We start from the raw sequence: 21,145 nt of genomic DNA, 5'->3' as shown, positions 1-21,145 counted from the left end.
TTTATATCATAATGAAAAATTACATGTTTTTTTTTTTAAAAATATTGTATTTAGATGGTTATTACGATCTCTAATTATACTAAGTGTAATGAAAAAAATCAGTATATAGTATACTAAGTATAATAAAATTCAAAAAGTCTAAAATGGTCTCTTTAATAAAAAATAATCAAATATATCATTATTAAGCGATTTTGCCATTTTTAGTAAATTAATTAATTAAAATCATAATTAGAAAAACCACATGAAAAATAAAAACCTTCCAATAAAATATTTATAAAAATCTCAAACTTTATATTTTTTATAATTATATCTTTATTTTTTTTCAATAAAAATACTTTATATTAAAATATTTTTATAACTTTACTCTCTGTATCCCGTTAAAAATTAACGTTCCAGCATATAAAACTTAACTTTCTATTTAAAAAAAAAATATTTTAATTGGAATAATATTTAAACAAATTCAGCGGCTGAATTTATATATTAGTATATTCTTTAAAGTTTTATTAATATTAAAATTATTAATGTTTAAAATTAAATTAACTCTTAAAATAATAAATAATTAATTAAATTATTGAAACATCATAATTTCATCCTTAAAATTAAATAGATTAAGTTAATAATTTTATATATTAGATAATTTCATTATTTATTATGCTTAACTAAAATTTAATTATTTTTAAATTTCATATTATATAATAATCATGCATTAAATACTTATCATATTATTATTTAAAAATTATGATAATTAATAATTAATTAAGTAGAAGAAAAATAATAATTAATATAATAAATAAATTTTAATTAATAATATAAATAATGTTCACAAAAGTTGTGTTGTTAGTATTTTTTGAGGATTTCTCGAGCATTTCTCGATATATATTCTCGCAGCTTGTGACATTTATGCAGAAGAAGTGCAATTTGCACATAGTATTTGATGGTTCTCTTTAGGGTCGGCAGTATTCGGTTTAAACCGAAATAACCGATCAAACTGATTAATTTTGAAAATTCGGTTCGGTTTTAATTTTTTATTCGGTTCGGTTCGGGTTTAATTTTTTAAAAAATCGGTGATTTCGGTTCGGTTCGATTTTGAATCCAAAAATTTCAATTAAACCGAACCGAAATCAGCAATACTACGTCGTTTTCAGTAGTTCCTTTATTTGCCCTAGATCTAAAAGTCATCTCCTCTCATTCTCGTCTGCCACATCCCACATAGAGTAACGCTCACGCATTCACGCTGTCCCCCTTCTCCAGATTCTACGCCGCCTGTACCTCCATCCATCCAGCACTTCCAGCGGCGCTTTCACCGTCCAACCTCCACTCTCTTCCCGATCGAAATCGCTCAGGTCAGTGAGGACTCACTCACTCACTCACCTACTCCTATTTCTTCTATCTACGAAATTCAAAAGGCGACCCGCCGCGCCGGACTATAAGATAAGATACAGCTGTTGTACTACTTGACTGGTAAGAAAAAGCTTATGTAAGAATTGGAACACTCTTGTATGTACGGTAATCCTCTCTTCTGCTATTGGTGGACTGTTGCACAAAAAGGCTGACAGAAGCAACGTTTTTTACTGATTGACCATCGTCGGGTAACTCGGCTTGTACATTGCGGCTGCGTGACCCAGCGACCCGACTCCTCCTTGCCTCATTTCTCTGGCTGCGTGACCCAGCGACGCCAACTCCTCCTTGTCTCATTTCTCCATCGCTCTCTAGTCTCTCTCTCCGCGCAATCATCGGCCGTCGCCTGTCGCTGCTGTCGTGTGCTATTGTGTGACTTAAACCAATCGAATCGAATCAGATCAGTTTGAAATCGAGATAACTGAACTTAAAAATCTCATTTTAAAAAAAAAAGATTAAAAATTAGTTTAACCGATTGAACTAACCAAATCGAACCGAATCAGATCGATTCGGTTTGATTCGATTATCCCTCTTATTCGGTTCGATTCGGTTTTTATAAAATTTTTCAATTTGATTTTCAGTTATTTCAATTCGACTTGATTTTAAACCCAACCGACTGAATACTTAACCCTAGTTCTCTTGCTGTCTCCAGGGGAGAAAATGGCAAGTCAGCCGCACTCATTTTTCCCATTTTTGTTGTTTAGAATGATGGTTGGGCTTTTTGTTTTATTTTTTTTATACATACTCAAAATAAATTTATAAAATTTTTTATAATTTAGATAGTCGGACAGCCAAAGGAATAATCAGATCGTGGACAAAGCCATTAAATTTGACCAGGTATATAGAGAATGAAATTAACTCCATAAATCTTCATGCAGGTTCCTCTTTTATTTCGGGGCCAAATAATGACGATGTGCTTCATGAGGGACCTGCGTGGCTTCCTTCCTAAAAATTAACTCCATAAATCTTCAAATAAAATATATAAAATAAACACAGATTTTTTTTTTTTATAAACAATTACTAAAATTTTATAATTAAATTACAATAAATTTTAAATATATTTATAATAACTTTATTATTAATATTTATAAATATATTTAATCACAATTAATATTTTATTATGGAGTTCACTTTTAATAATATTTTTTACTGTGATTATAGCAAGAAAACTTATGAAATATAATACTATTAAAACATTATAATAATAATTTAATATACTTTTTAGTATCAAAATTTATTTTTTTTAAAGTTAAATATTCTAACTCATTTTCAGTGAAAAGAATATTTTAAGTTCATTTTTTTCTAATTTGAGTAAGTAGTCTAACTTATTACCCAATAAAATAATACATTATTTATATATATTTAAGAATTTTTAAATTTAAATTATTTAATTTATTATCTATTAAATTTATATTTTTTAAATTTAAATTTTATTTTATTTTAAATTTAAATAGTCCATGAAATTATTAAATAATCTAATAATATTACTTATAAAACACTATTTTTTTTAAAATTTAAAATTTATTCTCCCTAAATTTAAATAGTTTAACATATAATTTTAAATAAATAAAATTACTTCTTTATAAAATTAAATTAAATAATAATCGAATAATTTAAGAACAATTATATTTAACAAGTGTAAATTTAATATAATTATGTTACACTAATTATAATTTAATTTGAATTATATTTAAAAAATATATAATTTTAAATTTTTATTTAATTAAATTAATAAAAAACTAACTAAATTAAAATTTTAAGAGGGGTGATAGCCTGCCGGATTCAACTAAATATATTTGTGGTTGGATTAAACCCATGAATGTTATATGGGAGCTCGAAAGTAGTAGGATTTATTTATGAAATGGAGTTGTACAATTGCTATGGACATATTGTGCCCTATAACAGTAGAAAGATATTAAAATCTTTTAGCTGCCAGGTATTTATTTATTGGTAATGGTCTAAAATTAACGAGCGGTAGATAAAGGGAGAAAGCCATGACGAAGACTAGCTTGCCAAACTTTATCCATGCAGAAGAGGGTATCACCACATTCATTCACCTTCCAATCTTCCAAAGTATGAACAATTCCAGCGACACGGCAGGCACTCATTGCTCTTCTTGGCAACCAATCCTATATATATACGTAATACACTCAAATCTCAAAAAATAAAAAATATCTTTAATTAGAAAGATATAGAAGCATAACTATATATCACAAACCTCACAGGAGTCCAACTTGCAAAGAGAAGGAGCCAGCATTGCTGGTGTGTTATGATAGAAGCAATCTTTACGTAGGCGTTTAGGAGGAAATTGCGTCATGGGTATAAATATTGTTCCTTCAGGTGCCTTAAGCTGTTCTTTATCAGTAAATCCTTCTCCGATCAACCATACCTGCAATGTCAGATACATATTTATTAATTAAGTGCTAATTGTTGCAGGCCACAAAATTATTACTTAATATACCTTGTGATCATAACTTTTGGTAACAACTGCGTAATTGTCAAGCCTTGGCATCTTGCTTTCATTTTCCCGGAAAACAGCGACCTGATCCATCCGCAACAGAAGTAATTAGTTTAAAACTTTTAATTTATTAAATTAAAAACATATGTTAAATACCTGGATGCCCCTCTCGTGTAAGGCCAAAGCAACGGCCTTTGCTACTTTAGTGATATTGCCTCTAAGTAACACTTGGGTAGTTCCTTTGGGGATATTATTGAGAATAATAGCCGCAGCTAAGCTGCTCCCATCCACCAACTTTACTTTTAGCTTAGGGTACTTTTCAATATAAAGCTCCCCACATCTGTTTAGCTCTTCCTCCTGCAACATCAGATATTAATTTTTCACATGCATGGTGTTTGAAGAAGACTTTTGTAGGCACACTAATTATACACATTGGCAAAATTAAAAAAAACTTACCTGGTTCAGAAGGCCTAGGCTCAACACCTTAGTGCCTCTCCTGTCCGCTTCCAGTATAGCTTCTTCCACGAAATAATTTATGACCGCTCTTTGCCATTTAAGAAAGTACTAGAAAAAAAGTTTACGTAACAGGTTAAGTATTACCTAGATATATATTACATTTAATTACAGGAGAGAATAATTACTTGTATTTTGTATCTGGGTATCAGCCAAGTTTGTGATTGAAACTGGTTATCGAGGGTGTTACTCTCCACGATAAATGTACGGCCAAAGAGAGAGGTTAACAACATGAAGAAATATGTGAACGGAGTGAGAATCCAGAGAAACCATGCGGAAGTTTGAGGGGTTGCGGCCAAGGACGTAAATCCTAAACGGAGATGGTAAATAGAGTCTGGAGTTGTGAAATGAGTTAAATGGACGTGAGTAGGGGAGTCTGCAGGCTTTTTGAGCGCAGTTTCATGCACCTCATCTGAAGTCTTGTCCATGGTGTCGTAGATGTAGTCGTAGAAGGGCATGAAAAGTGAGTAGTTGGTCCGGAACTTGGTATGATGCAGCGAGTGAAATCTGGCAATAAAAATAACGTCACTATTTGCAGCTAATAAAATTGAAGGCAATATAAAGTAGAGAGAGACTTACGAGGCTGTATAGAAGAGATATTTGAGAGGAGGAAGAACAGAGAAGAGGCTTTTTGGAATGATCTCAAAATTGCAGTGTCCCAGGTTGTTCATGACGTCAATGTAAAAGACATATCCGAAAATTACTACCAGGGAGGCTGTTCCCGTCAACACCACACCCATAAGTGGTATTGCAAATAGAAAGAAATATACCACGATTTCAGCGAATGGATGGACTACAGCTGCCATGTCAAATTAATGTTTACATAAGAATTTCCCATTAAATAGTTAATTAAGCAATATATTCAAATTAAGTACCAGTAATAGGCTGAGTGACGATAGAGGAATGATGATGGGAGTGATAGCGAGTATAGAGATAGTGATGGTGCAGAGCTCTGTGAAACCAGTAATAGAGGAACTCCACAGGACCTGCATGAAGCAAAATCGCCAAAACTGCTCCATCTGTTCTCCACATGGGTACGTGAGACGCCCCAGGAATTGCCAAATTCACACCGTAGAATACTAGTCCATGCATCAAGACTTGGTCATCCCTGCCAAAACAAAACATTATTAATAATTGACATATATATATATATATATATATATATGAAGACACGCAGGAATGGATAAGCAGCAGCAACCAATTGCTCTCTCTATCAACTTGGTCGAACTCAATGGTCTTATCAAGAATCCTGTTGTTGCCTTTGGCAGTTCTGTAACGAGAATAAGAAATCCACATCTGGTTATGCAGCAATTTAAGCAGGATGGATGGTAAAATCAAGAAGTTAAGGAGGTCCCTCTCTCCTTTCACCATGAATGAGTAAAAGCTATGTGCCACGAAAGGACCCAAAATCAAATACTGCACCAAGCATTCAGTTATCAGGCTTATTTCACCTTCATGTAATAATTGATTCGTACTAGAGATCCATGCTTAACACAAACTTACCTTGAAGCTGCCAAGAGACTTCCATGGCGAGTCGGTGAGAATTCCTGGCTTCAAAGCCATGGAATATTTGAGAATGAGGATGAGGAGGAACGGTCGATTGAGTGGCTTTACATAACCTGAGTGGCTTTATATAACCCCTCAAGGAATGGTGATCACGTCATACTCCATCAGCATTCAACCATGCATGCTGCTATAATTATTATTTTAGGCCAATGACTTAAAAAGTCAATCTTTCTAATTAATTTTATCGATTTTTTTTTAAAAAAATTATTTTTTAATTTAAGAGATATAGTGTAATTAACAGATTCGTCCCTCTATTTTTAGAACCCAACACTTTCATCCTTGAGATTTAATTACATCAAAATTAGAGGTCCCTCCATCAAAATCAGAGGTCCCTCCGTCAAAAATGCCATTAGTGATAAAAAAAAATGACCAAACTACCCTTTCTAGAACCGAATACTTTAGTCCCTAAAATTTAATTTCTATAAATTTATAGTTCATTCTCTCATAGAATTAAAAGAAAAAAAATATTTTCGTCCTTAAGATATTATATAATTAATAAATTTATCCTTTTATTTTTCAAATTCAATACTTTAGTCCCTGAAATTTAATTTCATCAAAGAAAGAAAATTTAAAACTCAATCTCCATAAACAAATAAAAATTTCAATAAATTTAAGATTCAAATTCAGCAAAGATAATAAAAATCAAAATATATAAAATTTAAATTATTAAAAATAAAAGGTTAAAACTCAATAGAAATTGTTTTTGTAATGTCGTTCGCTGTCAATCACTGCTCGCTATTTAAAAAATTTATTAAAATGTCTTTGAAATTTTAAAAAGTCTACCAGTTAGTTTTTCGTTAATTTTAGTCGTTAAATATTATTTAAAAAATCTAAAATACCCCTGATATGGAGGGACTAATTAATAAATATTTTAATAATTTGAGAGATCAACTAATAATTTTTTCTAATTTACAGGGACTAAATAGTAAAATATTTAATGATAAAATTAATAGATAAACTAACTAGTGGACTTTTTAAAATTTTAGGGACATTTTAATATATTTTTTAAAATTGATGGATTAAATAGCTGATTTTTCTATACTATAGGGACTAAAAAATAATTTTTTCATTTTATTATTAATAAAAGTATTTTTGGAATTATATTTATTCTCTCTCCTTTGATCAATTGACTTAACATAAATTTTTGACGGATGGACCTTGAATTTTGACAGAATTAAACGTCGAGCACGAAAGTATTGAATTCTAAAAATAGAGAGACAAATCTGATAATTATGCTGCACCTCAAAAACTAAATTTTTTTTTTAAAATATAAATTGCATAATATATTTTTTAAATATAAACTAATTTTATATGTAAAAAAAATTAAAAATGAACTTACTAAAAAAATATTAATTTTTTTATTAATTTTCTAATTATATTTATTTTAAATATATTAAATTTTATTAATATTAAAAAATATATTAAAAAATTTATTAAAAATAAAATAAAATAAAATAGAATTATAATAGTGAATTATTATAATTTAAAAAAAAGATAAAAAGTAATTTTAAAATAGAAAAAAAAAAGAAAAATATGGGACAAAAGGAATATTTAATTTTAAATACAAGTAATTCAATAAAATTAAATATACATTAAGTCTATACAAAATAAATAAAAAATATATCTAAATAGAAACATATACAAAATAATCAACAATAACATGTTAGCTATAATTTTTTTTTAATTATTATTATAAATAATTTATATGATATTTTTTTATATATAAAGTTGAAAGTGTGGACCACATATTTAATATTTTAATGTTACTTATTTCAGAATTAAATATATTAATTAATGTATGGCCTAACTTGATTTACTCACAGGAGAGATCCATACAAACTGAATTTTGACATTTTAATTTTTAAAAATGGTTTAAAATTACACGGTTTAATTTGTCTTCAATTTTGAAAGGTCAACAAATTGGAGGCACTAATTCAAAAAAGAATACTCATAACTTTCGATACAGGTTTCCTCTATGGTTACTTTGTAACTCGATACTCTCATTTTTTTCTTTTCTTTAAATCTAATTTCTTCTTTCCCATTCTCCATATAAGACAATCTAAGTAAATTGACTATCGATGAATAAGAAAATGTTGTTGTTGTCCCTATTAAGAGTTCCAGAGATATTCCGATAGTCATTTATAATTTTTGTATGGTGGAGATATTTCTCACATACAATCTAATTAATTTTCAGAATATGCAGACCTTTTTGGCAGATTTATGACATCCTTTAGATAGGGTATCTATTATGGAATTAGAGGCAAAAATATATCTCTTTCGGTTTTTTAATAATGTTGATTTTGAAAATATAGTGAATGGGGCCCAATAGCTCATCCCTCTCCCAAATTCCCAGTTTTGCAGGGCCAGTCAGAGATAGTACGGGATAGCAGCTAGAATGAACTGTATGTAATAGATAGTAGTGGACATGATGTAAATGCAAAGTGATGTAATGTAAAATGATGCATAGTTACGTAATAGATTGTACGTTAATGTGTTTATGGATAGAGTTGTGCTTTGCCCTGGTGTATGGATAATCCCCTTGTACATGGATCCTGTTTTATGTTTCTTGATGAGAAATGTGTTGAACCCAGGCTGACATGTGATATGCTGACCCTATGAGAGTGGGTTCTATGTTTACAGACATAGTGCATGCAGGTCAAGCTTGGTAACTGGAAGAAAAGTTTTTCAGTTTTTCAGTTTATGTTTGATCATGTATGGGATTTATCAGGTACACAGAGTTCAGGATAGGCTTGCTACGGGTCCCGGTGGCCTTAAGCCGATCTGGATCCTAGCGCCGTTAGTGGTCCGATTTTCGGGTCGTTACAGCACCTGTTCGTCGGAACCAGAGACCGACAAGTCTGTGGCTATGTGATTCCGGCAATTCTACTCCATCGGGATTTATGGCAGGATTGGCATCAACTAGTAATTTTGAAAACACTAATTTGGCACCACATAATAGACAATTCTCCTTATTTGGAAAAAGTCAACCCATTGTAAATAAGGAGACTGAGGATCATATTATGGACATGGACAAGAATTATGTGGGCCAAGCCAGTTCTGATAAGCTTGATAAGGAGATTGCAGTCCGAATAAATGATGATGTTAAAAAAATGTCAAGAAACACTAAACATAATGTTACTACAGGTTTTCTTTTCTCTCAACAGGATGCCTCTAACAACACCCCTGCGCGAATGTTAATTTGACAGGTAACAGTGAAGCGGCTCATCCTGTCAAAGGTTGGAATAGTCGAAAACAATGATGTCATGTGTTGGAACTGCCGAGGACTTGGCAATTCTCAGACAGTTAATGCATTGAAGGATTTAGTTACTAGTTACAAGCTGGACATTTTATTTTTGATGGAAACAAAAACTCTTAGTTTTCGTATGAAATTTTTTCGTTATTTTTTACATTTTGATGGTTGCTTCTCTGTCAATAGACAAGGATTGGAATGAGACCTTTCGTTAATGTAGAAGAGTCATGTGTCTGTTTCTGTGGTTGACTTTTCTTTAAATTTTATTGATTCGATTGTTTCGGAAGGTAATGTTCAATGAAGGTTTACTGGTTATTATCGATTTCTGGAATCGCAATGATGACGTCAGCCTTGGAATCTTATTCGAGTTTTATCTTTTAGATGCTCTTTTCCGTGACTTTATTCGAGAGACTTTAATGATTCATGCTCGAGTTGATGATAAAAAAGGATGAGCATATTTGCCAAATTATTTTATACTGGGGTTTAGACAGGCACTTGAGGAGCATTTTTATCAAATTATCTTATATAGGGGTTTGATTTTGAATAATTGTAAATTTTTTTTAGGCTCTAGAACTGATATTTCCATTAGATGGATTCGTCGTAATGCTACTCTAATTGCTCATACTTTGACTATATAATCTATTAGATATAATCGTCTCTATTTTGGAATGATATCTCTCTTTATTTGATGAAATTTTATTAATACAATCAGTAGATTTGCTTTAAAAAAAAATGGTTTAAAATTACATCTAAAATTTATAATTTTTTCATCCATTAGCCTTCTTTTTTATTTTTGAAATTACCTGTTAGCCTTCTTATTGTTTTTCTTTTTATTGTTTTTTTTGAAATGAGGATTAGCGAGTAGAATTTGAGATCTCTCAAATTTACTCAGATGCACTTTATTATCAGACTAAGTCCGTGAATGTTGTTCTTTTTTCTTATTGTTATTTTTATTATTATGTTTAATGTTCTATTTGTGTGTATTTGAGAAAATGAGAAGATAGAAGTCGGTATTTCTTGTTTTTGAATAAATTTTTAAATGTCTATATATAATCTAAACAATTTGATAATTTCTATATCCAAAAATTACTTAAATTAAGCTGAATTTTTTAATTTAAAAAAATGAAATTAGTTTATATTTTTTAAAAAATAAAATATTACATGTGACATGACAATAAATTTTTATATTTTATTTTTTGTATTAATTTATTTAAAATTTAAATATTAAAATTAAAAATAATATAAATACTGCTTTTTTTCAAGCATATTAAAAATATTGAAAATGAAAAACCGGATGTTAAAGATATACTAATCAATTCTCACGGAAAGTTTAAACAAAAATAAAGTTATTTTTAAAGTTGTTTATTATAGATATTAATAAATAAAATAATGCAATTCTGTTTGTTACTTATAAAATTAATAAATCAACTACAAATTTAAATTTTAATTAATAAAATTAATATTATTATTCCATTAATTTATTTATGTTACTTATATTACAATTTATATAAATATTTATAATTTAAAATTAATATATAATATAAATATAAAAGTGAAAAAAGAAAGGAGCCCCTTAATTATTTAAAAAGTGAATGATATTATAAAAAAAGTTATTAATGAAACTCAAAATATTTTAACTAAAATTTCAGTCTTTGGTGTATGAGAGGAGAATAAAGGGACTACTTAAAGTGCTCATTATATTTTTATATTATTAAAATAAAAATTAAATTTAATTAATTAATCTTAAAATTTACTTAATCTCTTTTAATTAAAATTTTATTTTATTATAATTCAATTAAAATAAAAAAAGTACTTTTACTTATAAAATTGAAAATTAAATAATAATTTTAATATGTGATGTAACATTAAATGTGTTTTTTTTTAAAATAAACTAGAAAAACGTTATTTTCCTTTTAAATTGATTTGTATTAAAATTGATGTAAAAATTAAAAAAAAAATTATGAAAAGTTCCTTTCATGATTTTAATGTGCATGTAACATTAAAGAAGCTTTTTCCTTTTAAATTGATTTTTTAAAAAATGATTAAAAATAAAAGTAATAAAATTTTAACTCTATTTAATTTTTTAAAATTATAATATATTACATTTAAAAGGATAATTTTTTTATCCGTAGTTTTATTCAATTTTAAAATTTATTTATTTATTTATTTTTTAAATGGATTTTTTTTTTGTCATTCAAATTTTAATTTATTTTAATAAAATCACTTAATTTTAATTTTATTTTAAAATAAATTACTCTCTAAGCAGGTTTTTAGGGTAACGACCATCTATATATTCTCCTCTCTCTTTTTTTTTTTTTTTATAATCTTAATATTGAATTAATTAATAAAAATTTATCAATAAAATTATCTTATTTTAATAAACTTATTATTAAAACTTATTAATGCGATATAATTAGAATCCGATAAAATTAACATGCAGTCTCAACCATAAAATGAAAGATTTTAATACTATAACACTCGATTTTTTATCAAAACTCAGCTCTATTTTGAATGAAACGAAATTTCACAGAAAATTATCATTAGCGGATAGAATTCAATAAATTTTTATTACACTTATAATTGAGGACCAGTTGATATCAGTAGAATTTTCAATAGATTTGATAACTAACTCCACAATTTTACAATATAAAAATCAATATGCTCATGCTATACCATCTTTCTGAACTTTAAGCAATTCATCGTATTTTCTTATTTTTTTTAATTTATTGATTTAAATATTAAAATGATTTATTCGCTAACCATCTCACGATGATCATTAATTATTTAATTAACTATTTATATTTAAATTTAAAATTTTAATAAGAAATATCTCCTTATAAAATAAAAGCTTAAAAAATTGTAGTGAGTTGTAGTTAATAAATTAATGATTAATCAGTTTATTATGATTTTTTATAAAAATATTTCACTAGATAGTAGTAAAATCAATTATATAAATATAAATATAAAACTTAATTAATAAATTAAAAATAAATGATTAAATATTTGATAAAAATAAATAAAACTTTCTTTATTAACCATTAAATTTTATAAATAATACTTTTTTTTAAAGCTATTAATATTTAGTTGCACAGATGTAAATAAAATTTTTTATTTTAATACTAATTGAATATTGTTATTTTTAAGTGCAGAACTTTATCACTAATTGAAATATTTTAATTTTAATTATTTTAAGTATTTTAAATATAGATGTATCAAACTATTTTTATTAATAAATACTAAAATATTTCATACTTTAGTTTGGAAATATTTAAAATTTTTTGGTAAAAATAATTTTTTAATAATTAGAAAAAATAAAATAAAATAAAATACTAAAATTAATTTTTTATTTAAATTTAATTTGAATTAATTAATTTAATCAGTTTTAAAACAATAATAATTGATGATTTGAGATCCAGAAAATATGGTTTTATAAGGGTTCTGTAAGCTTAGAAAAACTTGGTCCGAGAGGAGAGTGTTTCTCTCATTTTATTCTTTTTTCTTTGCCTGCCAGGGACGTGTCATGGCCTTACTTTCATTGGGCCACCTGTCTCTGCCATACTAATACGGACGTACGAGAGTATCAGGTCTCTGTTCCATACGTAACGGCTATTTAATTCTCCTCTGCACGCATGCAGATGAACCCACCAGGCTGATGGGTTGGCTACCTTCCTTCTTCCGGGCTGGGCTGGAAGATGAGATTAAGGCTGGGCCCAGAGGAGATCTGATCATTGGGCCGAAAAGGCCGGGCCGACCTGACTGATAAATCTAGGTGGAGCCTGGTCTTAAGGCTGAACGGGCTGGACCTGGTTCATGCGGGAGACTTGAAGGCCTCCAAATAATGGGCTGTCGTCATGGGCCTGGCCCCAGACCGGGATGGACAAATCCAGCGGTCATCAATTGCCCCTTTACCTTCTCATTAGTTATTGCCCGACTGATGAGGGGGTAAATACCGAGAATCATTATGACCGCGCCGTCTAAGTACAGTCTGCCTCAAAACATCTTTTCACCTCATTACTATTTCAAATTTTGAATTCCCTCTGTCTTCTCCAAACTCTTGCTTTCCACTGTTCTTCGTGCGCACTGCCATTTTCGTCTCCCTGCCCTCTTTGTTCTCAAGGTACGCTTCTCATTTTTCCATGGAAGGCCCAAAGCTTCCTGAAGTCTTTAATCTAGAGTCCTGTATCACCCCTTCTACCTTGACGAATTTCTTTTCTCGAAAATATTTGGACACCCCCCTCTACCATATTCGAGCTCCTTACCGGAATGAGAGGATCGTTCTTCCCGATCCTCTCCTTCCAGTTTGATAAATCCCCAGAAAGACCTTAGCCTAGTCTTTTTCGTTAAACAGCGAGACTACGGTCTAACTTTTCCTTTTACTCCTTTCTTCATCGAGGTCTTCCAGTATTTCGGGATAACCCCCAGGATGCTGTCTCCCAACTCCATTCTGTTTATGTGTTCTTTCGAGTCAATCTGTCTGAGCAGGGGGTTCACACCCACAACTCGTCTGTTTGTGACCTTTTTTCGTCTTGTCCGGGCAAGTTAGTGCTTCTACTACTTTGCCCCCCGTGGTGGATTGTCCATTTTCACGGGTTATAAGGACTTCATAAAGGGCTGGGTAGAGGGTTTTGTAGTGGTGGAGTTGAAGAAAGACTCCGGTCTGTCATGGGGGGTAGAACTCGACTGGAAAGATGTCTCTCTGGGTTGCAACGACCTGCCCCAGCTGAGCCTTACCGAGCAGGTCGGGTTCATTCGATTGACTTCTGTCGAAAAGAAGTACGACGTCGAAAAGTGCATGTTTGCGTCCAATCTTCGGGATATCCAGGACGCGGGTACTTTATTTCATTTAATTATTTTGTCTTGTCTAATTTTGTGATCCTTATTGAGTGTTGTTCTAATTTGTCTGGGTTTTGGATCTTTGCAGCTTCCAACGTGAAAATGGACCAGATCAAGCCTCCCAAGAACTTTACACTATCCCAGGAGAGCATAAACGCGGCTCTGGACGCCCTCCTGGCTAGGAGATCCGTGGAAGAAACGACTCAGAGGGTGGCAGAAGTTATTTCCTCCAGGTCGGTCAGCCGGCCTTCTACCCCAGCTTCTACCCGAGCTCCCAAGCCGAGCTCCCGAGGTACCAAGTCTTCAAGGCCATCCAGCCGCAGCAGGTCGAGCTCAGCCCCACAATCTTCTCAAGCCCCCAGGTCCCAACGGGCTCCTGCTGAGGGGGCGAAGAAGGCACCGAAGGTTGCAGTCAAGCCGGTCGGAGGCACCGAGCTAGTGAGGACAGAGGTTCCTGTGGGGAGCTTGGAGACCTCTACAACTGAGGAGAGGGCTCCCAGGGTGGAGATTATCCCGGCTGATGATAGGGTTCCTGAGGGCGAGGCGGAAGTCGTCCCTATGGATGAGGGTGCTCAGGGAGTTGCTACTGAGGGCACTCCTATCATCGAGAGCACCCTTATGGAGAGGGTCGGGCCTGAGCCCGTAGATGAGGTCCTTCCTCAGGAGAAGTCGTTGATTGCCCTCGAGGGCGTTGCAAAGGGGGCGAAGAGCAAGCGTCCTTCTCCCTCTAACGCTCCTGTCCCCGTTCCTAAGAAATCCCAGGCCTCCCGACGTACTGCCCTAGCTCTGCCTCCGCTAGAGAAGAAGAAGACTCCGGTGGTGCCTCTGCTGTCTGTCCCAGATAATGACATTTTGAACGCAGAGGAATCACCCATCAGTCCCCAGCGAGCGTGGTTGCAGAAATAATCCGGGAGCGGATGTTTGGAGGGGTCGCAGAGGCTTCGGATCCTCGCCTGCTGGCTCTCACTGGCCTCTTGGCCAGCTCTACTCAAGAGCAGGTGGCCTTCCGGGCTCGGTCCAGAGAGCAGCTTGGGGACACTGCCAGGGAGATGCTCTTGATGGTAATTCACGTTTGTCCCTTTTCTATTTTAATTTACTTTTCCCTTTCCTTTCCTTCTGACTTCATAGAGTGGAACTCCGGCGATGAAAAGATCTCCTTCGTTTCCCACAGACGGCGTCAATTGATGATCTGAGATCCTGAAAATAGGGTTTTACAAGGGTTCTGTAAGTTTGGAAAAACTTAGTCCGAGAGGAGAGTGTTTCTCTCCTTTTATTCTTTTTTCTTTGCCTGCCAGGGACGTGTCATGGCCTTACTTCCATTGGATCACCTGTCTCTGCCATACTGATACGGATGTACGAGAGTATCAGGTCTCTGTTCCATACGTAACGGCCATTTAATTCTCCTCTGCACGCATGCGGATGGACCCACCAGGCGGATGGGCTGGCTACCTTCCTTCTTCCAGGCTGAGCTGGAAGATGAGATTAAAGCTGGGCCCAGAAGAGATCTGATTATTGGGCCGAAAAGGCCGGGCCGGCCTGACTGAGAAATCTAGGTGGAGCCTGGTCTTAAGGCTGAGCGGGCTGGACCTGGTTCATGCGGGAGACTTGAGGGCCTCCAAGTAATGGGCTGTCGTCATGAGCCTGACCCCAGATCGGGATGAAAAAATTCAGCGGTCATCAATAATAAAATAAAAATAAATAAATATAAATAATAATAAAATTATTACTAAATTTATTAAATTAAAATTTTAAAATATTAAAAACGTTTTAATATATTTTTTAATTTATTAAAATTAAAAAATTAATTAGTGAAATTTTCGACTATAAAAACTAACCAGTGATTTTTTCTATAAAAAAATTATTACTTAATAAATTCTTCATCTAAAAGGTATTAGATTAAATAAGAGACTATTGAGATGGTCAAATTTGGTTAAGTAATTAATTAATAATATGAAAAAAAAATTTGCTTTACTAATTATTATAAGAAAATTTTAATAATTTTTATTTATTAGCAACTTAAAATATTTGTACTAAATTTTATTTTATTTTACTTTGTATAATTTTATTTTTTTAACTTTTAATTTATTTAATAAGTATTTAATATTTTTTTCATTTTCAATCTACCCAATGTCTTATAAAAAATCTCTTATTTAATTGAAATCAATGATTTTATTATGATATAAAAGTTAATATTAATTTGTATGAGATGATAATAAACGTTAGTAATTTTTTAAAAATAATTTATATAAATAAATTTTCTAATGAGAAAAAATGAATTCAACATAATAAAAAAAAATTAACTAATATATAAGTGGGTGATATAATTCCTAAAATCAATAATTTATTTTATTATTTTGTCATAAATAAAGTTAGATCATATTTTTTAAATTATCTTTGTTTTTAGTTCTATTATTTACATAGTGAATGATTTTCTTTATTTAATTAGTTATTGAAAATTAATTATATTATATAAAAATATTATAAATTTATAACAGGACAAATAACATGCAAGACATGTGTAATAAAAAATTCATTTAATTTTTTTTAAAAATAAAAATTAAAAATCGAAAAATCTCTAAATTGATTTGAAGCGGCTGATGTTGCCTTAGTTGGTGGCCGTTGGAAGTTGGCATTCAAATTGATTTTTGATAAAATTATTATTTAATTTTTATAGTATAAAAAAATTTATTAATTGATTTTTTTAATTTTTAAAAATATATTAAAATATTTTTAATATTTTAAAAATTTATTAATTAATTAATTTATTAATTTTAACAGTTAAATATTATAAAAAATTTAAAATATTTTTAATATGGAGTGATTCTTTAATAAATTTTTTAAAAAAAATTAAGAAATAAATTAATAAATTTTATGAAATTATAAAAATTAAATAATAAAATTAATGAAAAAATTGATTAATAAATTTTTTAAAATATTAAAAATATTTTTATATATTTTTAAAATAAAAAATCTATTTAATAAAATTTCTCATTCGTTTATCCTTAATTTTATAATAATCGCACAATCTCATCGCTTCAACGGCACTTTCAGCATTGCCTATCGTGCGAAAAACAAAAGGTTCCTGTCTCGCGTTTTCTCTTTAATAAAGATGTAGTAACTTTTACGTTATTTTATTTAAAATAACAATTACTTTATTATATAAATGAATCATATTTTATAAAAAATTATATATTTATAAAATTTTAATTTAAGTTGATTTTTTTATAATAAATAATATTATAATAAATATATAATATTAACAAAAAAAATAATAATATGATATAATTTGTAAAATTAGGGATTCACTCATTATTAGGTAGAGCCTAGTTGCCTTCACATAACTTACGACAATTGTTACATTATAAATATGGTATTTTTTATTTATTAACTAGTAAATTTTGTATTTTAAAAAAAAATAGTTAATTAATTTTATTTTTTTATAATATAAAAGCAGCAGAAAATAAAATTCAATGCCCAATCTATTATGAGCTTTTTATTTCACATGTTCACAGCGGCGGAAGGAGGGTATAGTAAAGGGGCACGTGCCGTACCGGCGACCAAAAAATGCTTTGAAGGGGATGAAGGTGCCGCAGCGGCATAGCCGGTGGTGCCGCAGCAGTGTGCAACGGTGCCCTACCAAAAGAAAGCTCTCCCTCCGCCCCTGCATGTTCACTTTGATAAAATACTAACTTAAGAATCGTGATGGTTGTGCACAAAATACTCTATCACTTCAAATTTTCTTTTTTATACATTATAAATTTAATATTTCAGATGATAATGTATAAATATAATTTTAAAAAAATTAAAATTAAAATTTATAATATTTATATCATAAAGTTTATAAATATATTTTTGTAATGTAATTATTTGTTGAAAAATATTAAATTAAATTAATAAAAGATAATAATATTTTCAAATATAAATGAAACATTAATATTTATAATAAAAATAATAATTTATCTGTTAATAAATAATAGAATAAAATATTATTTTTAATTAGTAATAATATTATTAATTTATATAAATGTATATTTAAATATTTGAAATATCAATTTTTATTAATTTAACATATTTTCCAACATGATTACTTTATAAAAATAAAAATCACTTTACGCAAATTTTTATATAATAAAAATATATAATTTTTGTAAAATTTAGTTTATTTTTATAATAAAGTGAATTTCCTTAGATTAAGTAACCATAAAAGTTCCCTTAAAGATATAAATTCCCTTATTAAATATCAATTTCTTCTTATTTTGCCATAAAGATTCTTTTGCTTTATCAATTTCTTGTTATTGCTGTGTCTTTTTTTATATATATATATATTTTCATCTAAGTATTTTTATAAATGCTAATTAAAATGAACGGTAATATTTTTATATTTATTGAAAGAATTAAAAAAAAAAAAAAACATAATTAGCATAAAGATCCCAACTAAGACAAAGCCAATACACATGCTGAACACTGATGCTGGGCATACTGCTGATGGTTGAATTGGTCTTGGCTGTGCCATATTCATGATTGCAACGGTCTGGTTTTGTCTTGTCGCCGTTCAAAAGGTACGAGTTCAACGGGACTCGGCATGTTAAACGACCAAAAGACGAATCAGACATGCTCTGAAATGGTGGCCCCCATGTGTCCTGTCTCCATACTTGGCTGATATTTTGCAAATGTGTTCATATTTCAGTAATGTAGCTTTCAGTCGTGTTAAACGATGTTGGGTTGCTCCATAGAAATTTAGAAAAATGAGAATTTAGAGAAATGGAAATCTTGATTAATGAAGCAAGATACATGTACATGACATTAATGAATTTAGAGAAATGGAAATCTTGATTAATGAAGCAAGATACATGTACATCTTGATTAATGAAGCAAGATACATGTACATGATATTAATGAATTTTGAAAATGCAAAAGTGAATATATTGAATAATTAATGAAGCAAGATTCATGTACATGACATTAATGAATTTTGAAAATGCAAATTCATCCCTTCTTCTCCTTTCAAACCTATTTTGAGTCGCTCAACAAGTTTTCATTATTTTTGCAGCAAGCGACATGCTAATAAACTAGCCAATGCTGTATTTAAGATCATTTGATTGGATTTGTTGAAAAAACTATGATAGAATAATAAAATTTTAGTCGTATTTGATATTATTTCTAAAGATTTATTTTATAATTTTTAGGATTAAATAGATTTTTTTAAAATTTAATTTTTAGGATCAGAATGAAAAAAAATTTATTTATAATTTATTATTCAACAGAAAATATTAAAAAAAAGAAATAAAGTAAAAAAATAAAAGTGTATTCTTTTGTAAAAATATAGACTATTTATAATTAAAAAAATAACTATCATAAACTGTTATAAAAATATTGAGATGATATAATAAAAATATAACGATCATATTTAATATTAAATTTAAATATTAAATTTACAACTGTAAAAAAATATCATAAATAAAATTTTCAAATACCATAAAATCTTTTAGAATTTAAATTAATCTATATGTTTTAAAAAAAATTTCATTGCTGAATTTAAAAATTTAGTGTATATGTTTTGAATTTAATATTTTTTAGATTATAAATCAAACCTAAATTAATAAAACTTAACATATAATTGGTGAAACTTTTGTTTATATGAAACAAAAACTCTTTTTGCATGTTAATATTCCATCAATCTCATAACACTCTACAATCTAGTTGTCAATACTATTTTGTACTAATAGGTCATATACTTTGCTAGTTTATAAATATTTTAAACATTATACCATAATCTCATAGAAGCAGTCACACTCCATACTTAAATGATATTGTTATGTGTATACTGTAATTTATACACCACCCATAATAAATATAAATATTATTAAAAATTTTTATTTCATTCTCTTATTAATACAGTTTAGCACTTCTCCCATCATAAGAAGATATAACATTAAATAGTGTTAGTAAAACTAACTAATGTCTTGTTATTATTCATATGAATCTCTAATTGCAAAGGTTGTATTTTTATTACTGTTAATTTTAGATTGTTTTATATAGAAGTTGGGATCAACATTGAAAATTACAATATGAGAATATTGTATAAAAAAAATTTAGATGAATTTGGTTTCAATTTCAAAATATAAATATGTGATTTTATTTTTATTTTCATAAAAGAGCAACTTATTTATGCTTTATAATTAATTTGGTCCATAATAATTAGGTATAACACGATATTTTCATAAACTAATGACAACTCTTCAAAATTTTACGCAGTTTTTTTTTTTTTTTTCAAAATATCATAGATAAAGGTCTACGCAGGTTTCTCAAATAAAACATATCCCATAAACAATTCTAGTTGAGATGTTATCATCAAAATTAGTAATTTAATAACTACCATCAAAATATTTTTGCCTACAAACTGTAACATTTGGACCGCAAAGTAATGCTTGCTTTTCGAATCCCACTTGGGTCTCACCTCTGACATATCCCTGGAGAATAGCGCGTGCTTAGACCAAAAGATTTTGGAGAAAAATTACTATGCAGGAAAATTTATTAATTTTAAAAATATTAAAACAATTTTTAAATTTTTAAAAATATACTGTTAATTTCTCTGTTGTCATTATAAAAATTAAGAAAATTAGAGATAGTATTATAGGGCGAGTTAAAATTAATTATCCATAAAGATATTTATGTTAAATTTTTATGATTGTTAGACAGAGTTATTAAACTTTTTATTTACCATTGCAATAATTTGAAATTTTCTCATGATTGCAACATGAGTTTTTTTAGTATTTAATAGTTTATTAACCAAGACAAAGGATAAGAAACTAAAAGGCAATGAATTGAAATTTATTTACCAAAATGTGAATTTTTTAGCAAGTCATGATTCAAAATCGCATTTGGTTATTTTTTTATTTAAAAAATAGTAGCGACTCTATTGAGTTTTTTTTTCCCCCTGCAAAACAACATTTGAAAAAAAAGTGAGGTTGAGCATGAGTTAAGGTCATGTCCAGCCTAACGTGACAAATTCGAGTGTTGGAATATGTTTAGTTTTTTAATTTAAAATTTAAATATTTATAAATTAATAATTCATATATTAAAATTTGTATAAATTTTCTTAATGCTTGTTATATATTAACTCAAAT

General features: G+C 29.3%; 1 protein-coding gene across 1 annotated transcript; it reads right to left on the bottom strand.

The window, feature by feature from the left end:
- Nucleotides 1–3,225: 3,225 nt before the first annotated feature.
- LOC110614572 (very-long-chain aldehyde decarbonylase CER1) lies at nt 3,226–6,007 on the bottom strand. Its single transcript, XM_021756135.2, has 10 exons — nt 5,873–6,007; nt 5,568–5,785; nt 5,245–5,477; nt 4,949–5,168; nt 4,498–4,876; nt 4,313–4,420; nt 4,013–4,213; nt 3,860–3,940; nt 3,617–3,787; nt 3,226–3,527 (listed from the first exon to the last, which is right to left on the bottom strand). Exons 1-10 carry the CDS (start codon nt 5,930–5,932, stop codon nt 3,363–3,365), a joined length of 1,836 nt encoding a protein of 611 aa, XP_021611827.1. The 5' UTR covers nt 5,933–6,007; the 3' UTR covers nt 3,226–3,362.
- Nucleotides 6,008–21,145: the final 15,138 nt, after the last annotated feature.

Source organism: Manihot esculenta, chromosome 5 (genome assembly GCF_001659605.2).
Source record: "Manihot esculenta cultivar AM560-2 chromosome 5, M.esculenta_v8, whole genome shotgun sequence".
Classification (NCBI taxonomy): domain Eukaryota; kingdom Viridiplantae; phylum Streptophyta; class Magnoliopsida; order Malpighiales; family Euphorbiaceae; genus Manihot; species Manihot esculenta.
This window is presented reverse-complemented; position numbering and strand designations above follow the sequence as displayed.

Bases quoted from the DNA above. Each gene is read 5' to 3' on its own strand.
- LOC110614572 (XM_021756135.2), bottom strand. From the start codon at position 5,932: ATGGCTTTGAAGCCAGGAATTCTCACCGACTCGCCATGGAAGTCTCTT. The intron at 5,169-5,244 runs GTACTTAATTTG...TTGACATGGCAG, and splicing joins CGTCACTCAGCCTATTACTG to CTGTAGTCCATCCATTCGCT. The intron at 3,788-3,859 runs GTATATTAAGTA...CTGACATTGCAG, and splicing joins CCAAAAGTTATGATCACAAG to GTATGGTTGATCGGAGAAGG.